The sequence below is a fragment of the Penicillium diatomitis genome (genome assembly GCF_028827545.1).
Source record: "Penicillium diatomitis strain IBT 30728 chromosome Unknown utg000013l_segment0_segment0, whole genome shotgun sequence".
NCBI lineage: Eukaryota > Fungi > Ascomycota > Eurotiomycetes > Eurotiales > Aspergillaceae > Penicillium > Penicillium diatomitis.
Window position 1 is genome coordinate 1,132,996 of NW_026623185.1, and position 12,281 is coordinate 1,145,276.

A 12,281-nucleotide genomic window follows, 5' to 3' on the forward strand; every position below is an offset into this window, starting at 1 on the left:
TGGCAAACGCTACCGAATATGACACTAGCGATAAGCACCATGGATGAAGCGAAGATCGCCGCCCCCCATGATATGCTGTCGCGTGTCTTGCGCGTGGCTTGGGCTCCACATTTCACTCCTCTGCCACCGTCTAGCCTAGCCAGTCTCGCTCAATCTATCGATTAGTTGGATATTAGCAAACAAAACACCTGGAATATACTTGCTGTGTCTTGCCCCTTGATACACCAGCACGAAATCTCTCTGCACTCGCTGTAGGTTCTTCGTTTCTCACAGACATGGCATTCCTTGAAAATCTCCCACTCAGCAAGGATGTCTGTCAATTTTCCGAACTCCACAACCATCATGCCGGGCTAAGCCATCCTGCATCGATAACCATCGCACACTCCCCAGTTCCGGTGTTGTCGCAATCCAAACCATGTTGTTTCAATGACCTCCTTTACCCTAGTTCCTTTCATGCCGAAAGAATGCGAATGGAGAATTACAAAGGAGCAGTGGACGGTGATTAGGAACAGAAACAGAGTGTCGTCTATTTGGCTGGATTCAACACAGGAGATAAATCCAACTCTGACAACAGGCGAGACTTTCAGCGCTAACGTCTGATTCTTATAACTTTGGATAAGAGATTACCAGTCAAACTACTGAGTCGACATGAGCGAATGGCCCTACACGACTTCGACTGCGCCCAGATAAAGTCAACCATGGCGACTCTGTCCAATTTTACCCGTGTACGAATGACAGCAGCCGTCCAATAAGACGATCCACTATGTGAAGAATAAGTAAATGGATTTCAGATCAAAGAGGGTCAAACAGACGATATATCACCAAGGGATACAAATTTTGCTACAGGCGATCTGGACGGTGACTGTCCCAAGTGGTCGCTTTTGCCGTCTCTTGAGATCAGAATCGGCCGTTCTTAAGCCAACGCTATACTAGGAGTCGTATGACGACTGGTTAATCCCTTAGGCTCATTACATACCAATCAGCATTGATGTACGTGATTTTTCTGAGATTGTACGGTACCTGACGCAAGAGCGGGAAGGTCCAGACTTGGGGAAACGCTTCGCTCAGGACAGTTATGAGTGGTCTCGTCGCGTGCTGCGCAATGAAGACCTTAAAGTGATATGGTGGAGACTGATGCTGGAATTTGGAAGGTTGATCATTGATGATCGCGAGATAATGTCTTTCAGTGTATTTATGACTTTATACCAACCCCACCTCACTTGACAACAATTTCTTTCTCCGGGGATGCCAAAAGCCTGCGTGACTAGGTTAAAGCACTATGAGTCTGTACCCAATTGCAGAGAGTTTGGGCGACATTTGCTTTCGATTATTACGCGCGGTGCTCTTGGCCTGGCCAGATATTGAAGGAGATGTGATGAACGAGCAGGTTACTTTCGTCAGCGTCTTAGACAGGAGCTTTGATGGTAGCTTTCCGCTTAACGCCGTGCGTGGTCTGACCGTTAGGAATGCTTAGCCCCCGCAGCAGTCTTCTCGGCTTCACGCCATGCTTTGAAAAATGAGGAGCCCAGCAATTCCCTTCACAGTTACCGTATCATGATTGAATCTTCTCGTATTAGAAACATATAATAGGTCGATTGACTCAAGCGACTCGTATGTCGAATGACAAAGATTCAGGACGTCAGTTGAATACTTGAATAGCCAAGAATACAGGAAGTGTGGTTTCCTTCATGAGAGACTCCTAAAATGACAGGAGTCTGACTTACTGAGACGGATAATCGAATCTGAGTTACGGCTTATCGAGTCAGATATATAAGTCTACTGCATATCAAAAGTGATGAGATACGGCTACGGTGGGGGCAGCAGTATCGATGTGTGAGAGGGATGAGGAGTGAGATTGCTATGGGGGAGAGATTCTACCTAAGCTATGGACTGTTGTGAGTGGCAGAATCACATGCCATGCAAACAAAAAACAACCTGAATGAACGGTAAACCGTCTCCACGACATTGCTCAATAACTTGCTCGCGCAAGAACCGAACAGGCTCATGGCAGACTGCAACGGGGTATGCTGAGCCCTGAATCCGTTCGGAATGTACCCAGGTTGGAGAGAGGTCTGAGTTGAAAGCAGTGACCTTGATCTCCAGTTGTGTCCTGCATATCACATTCAACCGCCGTCCGATATATCTCATGATCTGCGAAAGATCAGTCGAATCGTGCATCAAATCAGGGCCTCGCCAAGCTCCGAAATAAGATGTATAGACGTCGTTCACCTCGAGAAAATGCTTGATCAAAGTTTTAGTCGTCACCGAGTCGGACGCACTGGGCAGGTTTCTTACACCAGAAACAAGAGGAGGTTGCCAACTCTCGTGGACCCAGTCCGGGATGTATGACCAGACATTCCTTGTCGAAGGCACGGAATGTATGGCGGAGTCGTGCAGTAGGTATCGGCTACTCCGTGTAACAGCGCGGCTGGTAGTGAGATCTTTGAGATACATCTCGTCCCCGTGATAAGTTTATCGTGAGCGGCAGAGTCGCCGAAAGAATATAAGATTACAAGTGTACCGCCCCTCCCTTCTAATGCGTGGAGCAAGAAGTAGAAATTGTAGTAGGGTACTCTGATATCCACCGATTATATCAATATTCTCAACTCTATATACGGGGGAGACCCCCGTAGACCCCCATCAACGGGCCAACGGCTAACGCAAATTAAATCATAAATCTATAAGACCATAACGCAAGTAAAGTTGATTATCAACTTGCGGGAATACCCATGGGGCCCATATAGGTACTTGGGTTTGGGTCAGAATTTAGGTTTTGACTATGGGGCCTACCGCCTACGGTTATTCCTGTGGGTATGGGTATTCCCACCTACTTGGGTATGGGGAATTCCCATGGGTCTGATAATCTGCAAATGGGTATCCATGGGAAGGGTCGTTTTGCGTCTTTGCCGATGGGGGCCCGTATTCCCACCTCTACATATGATATCAACTGTTGATATTATTAGACAAGAGTCACGTGATAAGTCACCCGAGAGTCGAGACATAAGGACCACGTGATGCGAGAGGAGATTAAGACTGATCACAGAATCACAAAGCAAACATCTGGAAGACATCACGTGATATAACTTTAGGGGCGGTCAATTCTGCCACAGCCAGCTAATCAGAGCGCATGAATAAAATTCCAGGCACTTACATGGAAAGCAATTTCTCGTTCCACTCCAATTTGCAATCAAATCACGAAGATGACCTAACGTCCATCCGTCCACAACAGCTTGCCGCCCTCAGGCCCCTCACTGCTTGTATTTAGCATACTTTGGAAAACACGGGGGAGAAAATTCAAGATCATGCGTCAAAAAGCTCCTCAAAAATGCTCAAACTAAGGTTTTATATAATTGTGTCTCTTCAGAGACACAACAACAATATTCTAGGCTAACTTCTTTACTTCTAGGATATACGCTTACGGGAGGGGGGGGCATCAGATAGTATTTTTTTTCCCTAGGGGAAGGGGTTCTGCCAAAGCGGTCTGCGAAGTACAAATCATGTGACCCACAGACCGAATCTTGGTTCTGTGGCAGCGACGCTAGCCTGTAATTAGCTAGACTCGACGGATCTAGCACGATACTGGCTGCGGATCTGACTGCTTTATTAGCTGCGACGCTGGCTGCGTTCCTGGGTACGACGGCTACGTGACTGGCTACGTTACTGGCTACGATACTGGCTACGATACTGGCTACGTCATTGGTTACGTTACTGGCTACATTACTGGCTGCGTTACTGGCTGCGATACTGACAGCGGATCTGGCTGCGTTCCGGGCTGCGGATTTGGCTGCGATACTGGCTGCGGATCTGGTATAAACCTGGTGCAAATCTGGCTATAATGCTGGCTCGGTGTAATTATAGGTAAGTTAGGAATCGGATTTACAATGTTGTTGTGGCCTCTGACGAGACACTTTTTCAGTCCTAAGACCACGTTGGTCCTCGGATGGCTAGTAATTCCCATTTGAACAGCAATCACCTTCAGCTTTGGGTATACTTTATCGTAAGAACCTTGTCCATCGGAATCAAGGTCTACGTGGCTGCTACGGCGTGGCCGAACAAGTTGCGATACCATACTATATATACCGGACTCTGGGCAGTATCCGCAACGGCGGATATTAGTGATCTTTTATGGTCTTGTTGGTTAGTGTCCACCCAGAACGCTTCCGTGACAGTGGTAGTTCTGTCATCCAACCGTGGCCCATAGCGAACCAGGTATTCGAAATGAAGACATCAGAATCCTGTCAAATTTTTATCTCTGCACACAATTTGCGTCAAAAGGTGCACGATTTTCCCTCTCTATTACCAGCAGGGATTGCTGTATCCTCGTTCATAGTTTTTTCTCTGGGTACTTTCTTCGTGGATTAATTCGAACCCATAAGTCAATATTACGTTACACGCTGAACGTGATGGCGACGTACTGTAACAAGCGTATCAAATTGTAGAATTTGACCAATTGATGAGTCACGCAAGGCACTCAACCTGAGACATGATGTGTTACCTATGACATCTGTATCGCAGGCAGGCCGTAGGTCAGATTACCTGTTGGCTAGACAGAAATTCCGAGTCTATGAGGGTCTGATTTCCAGCAACTGAATCTTGGAGTCTAGTAGTGACTCCACTAATTAGTTTCCACAACAGAGATAGTGACGTTCTATAAGTCTTTATCCCCCTTGTCCCACCGCCCTTCCAACCGCCCTTCCAACCGCCCTTACGAGCTAATCAAGCTCAAGAGCTGAAGGCACTCCGCGAATTGAACGTGGGTTTCCGGACGGCGGAGATCGAAAACAGGGCACGGTGTTGAAAATTTTCGGAACGTCACTGTACATGAAGATCCCGCGTACCGAGTCTCCAGGGGAGTCCAGGGCTCGTGGACTCGCCGCTTGGAGTTCGCTGAATGGTCCTTACTCGATTGAACCGGATAGGTAGGCTTTAGCTGCAACTTCTACAATTCACGATGCCGGAAGAGGCAGAGGCAGAGGTAGAGGCAGAGGAAATGATTCTGACGACCAAAATAATCAATATGAGTCTAGTCGCTGTCGAGGATGCGGTCGCGGAAGAGGCCGAGGACGAGGTGCCCCTCGTTTTTGTTCCTTCTATAATCGTCCGGCTGGTCACACCAGTGATGAGTGCTGGGACAACCCCAGAAACAAAGGAAAAGGCGAGTCGCAGGGTGGGCCTGACGCGGCTGCTACGGATACCACCGCGGATGGTTCAAAATCTGACTCGAAAGATGGGGAGTAATCGACCAGGAAGGCGTCTTCAAAATTTACAGAACTTGGTGCATCTGCCGCCAGTATTGGATTTGCATTTTCAGTCCATGTTGCGGCTGCGCTAGCTGAAAATGGTCGACATGCGCGGCTGGTTGATTCTGGCGCAAAGGACCGTATCACGCCATACCGCGCGAGTTTCATTCGTTCTACGCCTTTCGTCACCCAGGTCAACCTGCCTGATGGTCACCATGTTCACATCGAAAGATACGGTGATGTTGTGCTCAATCTTCCCAATAACGAGAGTCTTACGGAGCTCACATTGCCCAAGCCTTGATGTATTCCATGTGAACCTCATCTCATCATGGCAACTGACCGACGACCCAAACATCTAGACTGGATTTGGGAAGGACCATGGCTCACTCATCAAGGGGGTCAATTAATCGTTACGGCGCGTCAAATCAACGCCCGATGTTGGGTCAACACATGCGCCGGAGACAGCCAGGTTGATATACTTCTGCGCATAAGCAGTTGTTCTGGCCTTCATTAAAGAATCCAAGTATCAACTTAACTCTGCAGCTTCCAAAACAACAAAAATCAAGCCGAATTCAATGTATCTGGCTCACAAAAGAGCCTGTCACGTAGGCGAGCAGAAAATGAAGCGCATGCCTGAATATGCCGCTGGCATTTTGATTCCAAAGAACACTGGCACTATTACACTCAGTCCTCCCTGAATTAAAGGAAGGCTAGGGTAAGCGTATCAAGACCACGGCTGATCAGAAGCTGCACACTGATATTTGGGGTTTATCATCAATTCAAGGCGTTGGGAGCCACAGACTTCTCTCTACGATTACTGATGGTGTGTCTCGCTTTTGTTAGGCCTTTCCGTTGAAGGCTAAGAGTGAGGTCTCTGATAAAATACGCCTTGCGATGAATTATCTGTCCACCCAATTCAACTACACTGTCAAATGATTCTCGACGTTAATGCGAAAGAACACCTTGATATTCAAGCTTTCTGCGAAGAATCGAGCATTGTATTGAACCTCGTCCCGCCATACACTCCGCAACTGAATGGTGTTGCGGAAATCAAAAATCGTTACCTCAATCAACCACTTGTGGTCATTCTTACAAAGTATCAGCTTTCAAGCACCTTTGGAGTGAGCTGCTTTTAGAGATTCATTAGACCATGAACCGTCTGTGGCATCCGACCATTGATATGACGCCTTATGTTTCTATGGCAAAAAGCCAGATAGTTTGAATCTCCGCGTCCTTGGCTGCCAAGCATAGTATTTGACTCCGCAGGAACAGCGCGTTGATAAGCTTTGTCCGCACATGGCCGAGTCTAGACTGATCGAATACTGCACCGATGGCTATAAGCTTTACGATGTGCATTCCAAACGCGTTGTCCCATCGAGGAACGTCATTTTCAACGAGAACGTTCTGAAGGATCTACCAAAGCCGTACTATGATCTTAATGTAGACCAGCAGCCTCTGGGGTAGCTGGACCCTATTGTCGATCAACGCAGACACACGCCTGCCGAGTTCCTTGAAGATCAACTTGTTGAAGACCACCAGATATACCTGGTTACCGAAGAAACGCCACGGTCGGTGACTTTAAACCCTGTTAGTACAACGAACGAGCTGCCAATTTTGGAAAGACTATCACCTCCAGAGACTTCATTTGAAGTGAAGTTTCAGAGTCAGAAAGTGCGTGACGAAATCGTCCAAACTCGACCAGAAATTGATCAAATTGAAGCTGAAAATCATCCACCTCTTCGACGTTCAACACGCATGCTCACCAAATAACGCGCGGCCATTGAATTCAAGCAGTATCTCGCGTTCAGAAAGCGTTAATTTGCTGCATATGTTAACGACATTGAGTACGCAATATATTTGATTCGGTGCATTAGAAACCGCTTTCGCATCTTCTGCTGCAAAAGCCTGCTCAAACGTCACATGAGCTAGACGGCTGACAGGACATGAAGGAAAAATGCACTAAAAAGGAGCATGTTAAGGGGGTTGAACCAGCGCACAAGAAGATGCAAAAGCAGCTGAAAGTTAGCACTTGGTGTGTGGTTGATCGTCCTTCGAAAAGGAATCAGAAGATTGTATTACTACTTCGATGGATCCTCCGCGTCAGGTATAACGGCACTTACAAAGCCCGTCTGGTGCAAAAGGCTTCAAACAGCGCAAAGGAATCGATTATCTTGATGTTTATACCAGTACGGCTAAAGCTTCATGATATTTTGCGCAATCGCAGCCCAACACGTTCGAGATATGCAACATATCGACTACATTGCTGCGTTCTTGAACGCCGAATTGATAGAAGAAGTTCAAATAAATCTTCTTGGAGGTTTCAAAGAATCTGGCAAATACGGCCTCCTTTGGAGATTTTGTATGGGCTGAAACAGAGTCTCCGCGAATCGAATATGGTATAACACCGATCATGGGGCTCTATTGGCTATTGGATTCAAATGCCTATAAGCCGATCACTTCGTCTTCTCAACACGAAACGCAAGCTCTACGGCCTTCTACATGTTGATGATATTTTTATGATTAGTTCCACCTTCTGACGATGCGCGAGACTGGCTGAAGGACCAAATGAAAAAGACATTCCACATCACCGATAACGGTCAAGTCAGCAGATTCCTTGGAATTGATATCATTCAAATGGACAGCCGATTCTTTTTTTCGCAGACGGCATATGCGCGCAGGGTATCGAATAGATTTGGGACTTCAAGATGCGCATACAGTGCCTACGCCCTTGTATGAGAAGGAAGTCTTACGACCGCGTGAGGACACTGCATCGCCTGATGAAATCGAGCTTTTCTGAGATATGATAGGCTCATCGATATCGCCCATGGTCAACACGAGACAGGAGATCTCATTTCCAGTCACTAGGCCGGCCGGTTACGCACACAACCTTCCATCCAAGCATATGTCTGCGTTTAAACACATCATTCCATATTTCAACGGGTCTGAAAGTCTATGTGTCACATACTCATACTCGCCCAGTAGCCTATTCGGCTTCGTTGACGCTGATTGGGCTGGTAAGCATGCTGACTCTTGCATGTCTACATCTGGCTTCGTGTTCAAGCTTACGAACGGCCCTATCACTTGGGGTTCTAAGAAGCAGACCTGCGTGGCTCTCTCGTCTACCGAAAACGAGTACATTGCAGCCCCTTAGCTGTACAAGAAGTGGTGTGGTTGCAACTCTTTGTGAACGAACTTGGTCCTAGTTTCGAAAACCTGTTGAATCTGCCTACCTTCATATATGGAGATAATCGAGGCACCATCTTCCTTACAGAGAGCCACGATATACATCAGCGCACTAAACATGTTGATGTCAAATATCATCATATTCGCGACCAGGTGGCCAGGGGCGCATGCAAATTCGTTCACTGTACAATGGTTTCAGTCCAGTTTTGCAGTGAGATTGCGGACAGAGTTATGATTCAGGTTTGTGTGGCATGTGTGTGATACTGCCGCACACCGCAGTCCTTAGCCTTGATAGAATCTCTCCCCGTAGCAATCTGATACTTCATCCCTCTCGCATTTCGTAGGGCTGCACCCACTGTAGCTGCATTCTATCAACATGTATCGATGATGCGTGGATCTTTTAACAAAGGCTAATTGCCGGCGGAATTTCGAGCCCCGCTGTAAATCGTATGATAACTAATGTTCTCGGACTGTAAATACTGGCTCGATGTTCTAGGTTCAATATCATACTGGTGGTGAATGCAGTGACTGTCTCTTGTGTGGTAACACTGATTCGCGATAGCTAAGAACTCTCTTTTGGGTGGCTGAGCAAGGGCAATCCATATATGCTAGGAAGAACTGGGCGAACTGGCGTCCCACTCTTTCCTCTCCTAAATTTGGGGACAGGGAAACTTTACCTACGGGGAAATCCAAACCTGAAATAGCTATAGGTCCAACGCAGAAACACTAAGGGTGCCCTTGTCTATTTTCACCTGCTCTGTGTCACGAGCCTGCGATTTACTTTTTTTTTGTTTTTTTTTTTCCTTTTTGGAAAAGCTCCCAGACAACAGGAAAGAATTTCGACTTATGTAAGACCTTTTGCGCCCTCTGACAATTGGGTAACTACGACGTACAAGCTCATGGTTGACTAATACTCTCGCTCAGAAGCGACAGAAGATTTTTCGGCGAAATCTGAAGCGTTCCCGAGTACATGGCGAATAATGGAGGAGGATCTCAGAATGGAGACATAATGAACCTTGCGCGCAGTTTCTTGACCTGTAAATGGATTTCAAACCAGTCAAATCTACTTTTGATCGCAGTAATATAAGTTGAACTCGTCCTTTGCTTAGGGTTCAGGCAGCTATAACGCTTCACCCCTGCATATTTTAATGTCACTGCGTAAATACATCTGCATCCACCAGAGTTTTCTCCGCAAAATTTTCGTTGAAACTCGGACGGGACGTAGGTTAATCAAAGCCCGAACTGACTCAGCGGAAATTCGGCTATATGGCGCCAATTGTGACTCAGTTTCACCTCGGGATGTGGCCTCTTTCGCGTTCTGGGCAATCTTGAACTTATGTGAAGAGAAACGAAATATAATCGATGAGAAGAAAGTGACGGTCGGTACCCGCGGGGCGGTCTGCAACCTTGGCCTGGGGCCTTTTCGGGTAATAAAGCAGATCACCAACGCACGACTCCAGTCATTTAGCTCGGAATTGTATAGTCCAGCACGGGATGTTACGATTCCCCAATGGAACTTCAAAGTGCTTCACTCATTACTATCGCAGTACCTAGAGTCATCTAGTAAGATTCATATGGACCTAATGCGGATGAACATTTGGTCTCGGCTGTGGCGTCAGCTATCGCGGTCAACTACGAGAGACCTCCGCTGGCTATTTCTCATTCTACGACTGTGCTCTCTCATTGGTAAACTCGAAGTCGAGCTTGCTGATTTCTGTGATATACCTGATTGGTTTGGAAAAGAGATAGATTCGCTCAAACGGAACTCATTCCCATATTGGCGGCATCTCCAGGAGTACCAGTATTGGACCAGGAACCAGTATTCATGACCAAGAGCCATATCCGTCCCTGCTTTGTGTAAGGGCTATCAAACTAGAGAGCACACTGTTCCAATCCGCGTTCTGAGATAGACCGACGGGATCAACCAAAAGTTGCGGTCAAACACAGCGGCACCAACAGAACTAGTATCCATCGCAAGTACCGTATATAGATATATCTACCATTTAGCATCGATGTCACAACTCACTCGGAAGCTTCCAGATTTTGAGTTTTATATCTACAAACTCGTTATCATCCAAGTAGAAGTCCCGAGCCGGAAGGGTGACCAGTGAATCAGGTTAATTGGACCAGGAAAAAAAAATCTGCAAACATCTTCTCAAAGTCACCTTGAGTTCTTTTTGAAAATGATCTATTGTGTTCTGGAATCTAATTGTGAATGCCCCAGTAGTCTGTTTAGAATTACCGTACCGTATAAAATAGATACAGAGGGCTCGGAGTCGCACATTGAAGTGATTTCAAGAGAAAGTGATAAATTTTCAAATTCAATTGAAAGTTCACTGCCAGGTCCGGTGATATTATTACAAATTACGTGAAATGGGTTTTCCTGCCACCTCTGGAATAAGAATGTCATGACTATAAATAGAGTATCAAACGTATCATGTACAGCTCGTTAGAAATGATCGACAATGATATTTTTCATCGGCTCCCAGTAATCTAACACCCAAGCCGTGTATAGCCGATTCGCCACCGTACGGCTTGAATCAAATAATTTATGATTTAAGCTGGCTTAATATCGAGACGCAGACTTTTTCATCCTCATTGTCCGAAATCTGATAGATTCTTGTCCTAGCCTTCTGCTCGGCCTACTGTCTTGTAAGCTCGCGCGGTTCTTCTGACTCCATAATGGGTGCTTCTCAGCCAATTTTGTTTTTCATGAGTCTGTTAGCTGTCCCAAAAGAAAGTCGGCACATTCTGCAACCTCGGTAAGAAGACTGTCAGTTGACATAGTCGGTGAGCGTCGCATATCAGTTCGACTATAGTACATCGCTTTCGCCCAGATTTGTTGGCCCAATGCGGCATACTGTAGCCATAGCAGATCATCAAAGGTTTGCTGCATCACAGTGTTGGGAGGAAATGCATCCGAAGATTCTCTCATATAATCATACAGTCTTTCGCATGCCTTCTGGGAGTTCTTAAGGCAAAATGTCTCGCCTAAGTTTTGGGGGTAGTTGCTTGCCAGCTCATGACTGGTCAGCCTATTAAAACTCGCTAGCACTTGTAGCACTATAGCTTCCATCATGTAATGTTTTTCTCCGGAGTACAGCTAGTGCCTCCGCTCTTGAGTCTCGTCCGTTATATATACCGAAGGTCAAGGACTTGAGTCAACTATATTTAGCTACAACCATGTGTAACGAATATGGCCTGGCATGTGTCCGGTTCTACGACCATCTTCTTGTAGACCAGCCTAAACCAAGCACCAAGGACGCGTCCCACCATTCCAAGACCAGGACGGCCCTGCCAGTCTACCTGGAGAGCACTGTTACGGGATTTGAATATCAGATGTGTGACGCCTTATAGGGGCGCGCAAATGGCAGTATAATGACTAATTCAGCAATCACCAGATAATATATTCGATACCGCAAACTTCCCTGTTGGAAATCGCGAAGCCCGTAACTTGCCGAGGCGTCTCGACTGTCGACTATGTACAGGCCTATGGAACCATTTGTCAGCCATGCTGAGATGTGAGCTGCTTTCTTTGATAGAGCTTGACGTAGAACATTGACTTTTCCGCGGAAGTCGGCACAGTCCTGAGGGCGTCTATGACTTCATTCCACGTGCAGTTTCATATGTGTACAAACCGGCGTAGACATTATTCTTAGCTCTGATAGCCTTGAGTAAAGTAGATAGTTTATTATTAGTAACAAATTGGATGCACCAGGGTAATTTTACTTGAAATAGTGCGCACTTGCTCTTTTCAATGACCATTGTTTCGGTTTTTCATAATTCACCAGGATGAAGCACCTTCCAAGCCCAGGGTGCAGGGAGTTAATCCTCCCAAAGGCTGTGGCAGCCGAAGCT

At 46.5% G+C, this 12,281-nt stretch overlaps 3 protein-coding genes across 3 annotated transcripts; all 3 read left to right on the forward strand.

Moving 5' to 3' along the window:
• Positions 1–275: 275 nt before the first annotated feature.
• N7539_008694 (uncharacterized protein) lies at positions 276–752 on the forward strand (the record flags this gene model as incomplete). Its single annotated transcript, XM_056938289.1, has 2 exons — positions 276–498; positions 631–752. The coding sequence occupies 2 exons, from the start codon at positions 276–278 to the stop codon at positions 750–752; spliced, it is 345 nt and encodes a 114-aa protein (XP_056786671.1).
• Positions 753–780: 28 nt separating this feature from the next.
• On the forward strand, positions 781–1,224 carry N7539_008695 (uncharacterized protein; the record flags this gene model as incomplete). Its single annotated transcript, XM_056938290.1, has 2 exons — positions 781–909; positions 964–1,224. 2 exons carry the CDS (start codon positions 781–783, stop codon positions 1,222–1,224), a joined length of 390 nt encoding a protein of 129 aa, XP_056786672.1.
• A 3,727-nt stretch (positions 1,225–4,951) lies between these two features.
• On the forward strand, positions 4,952–5,238 carry N7539_008696 (uncharacterized protein; the record flags this gene model as incomplete). Its single annotated transcript, XM_056938291.1, has 2 exons — positions 4,952–5,077; positions 5,125–5,238. The coding sequence occupies 2 exons, from the start codon at positions 4,952–4,954 to the stop codon at positions 5,236–5,238; spliced, it is 240 nt and encodes a 79-aa protein (XP_056786673.1).
• Positions 5,239–12,281: the final 7,043 nt, after the last annotated feature.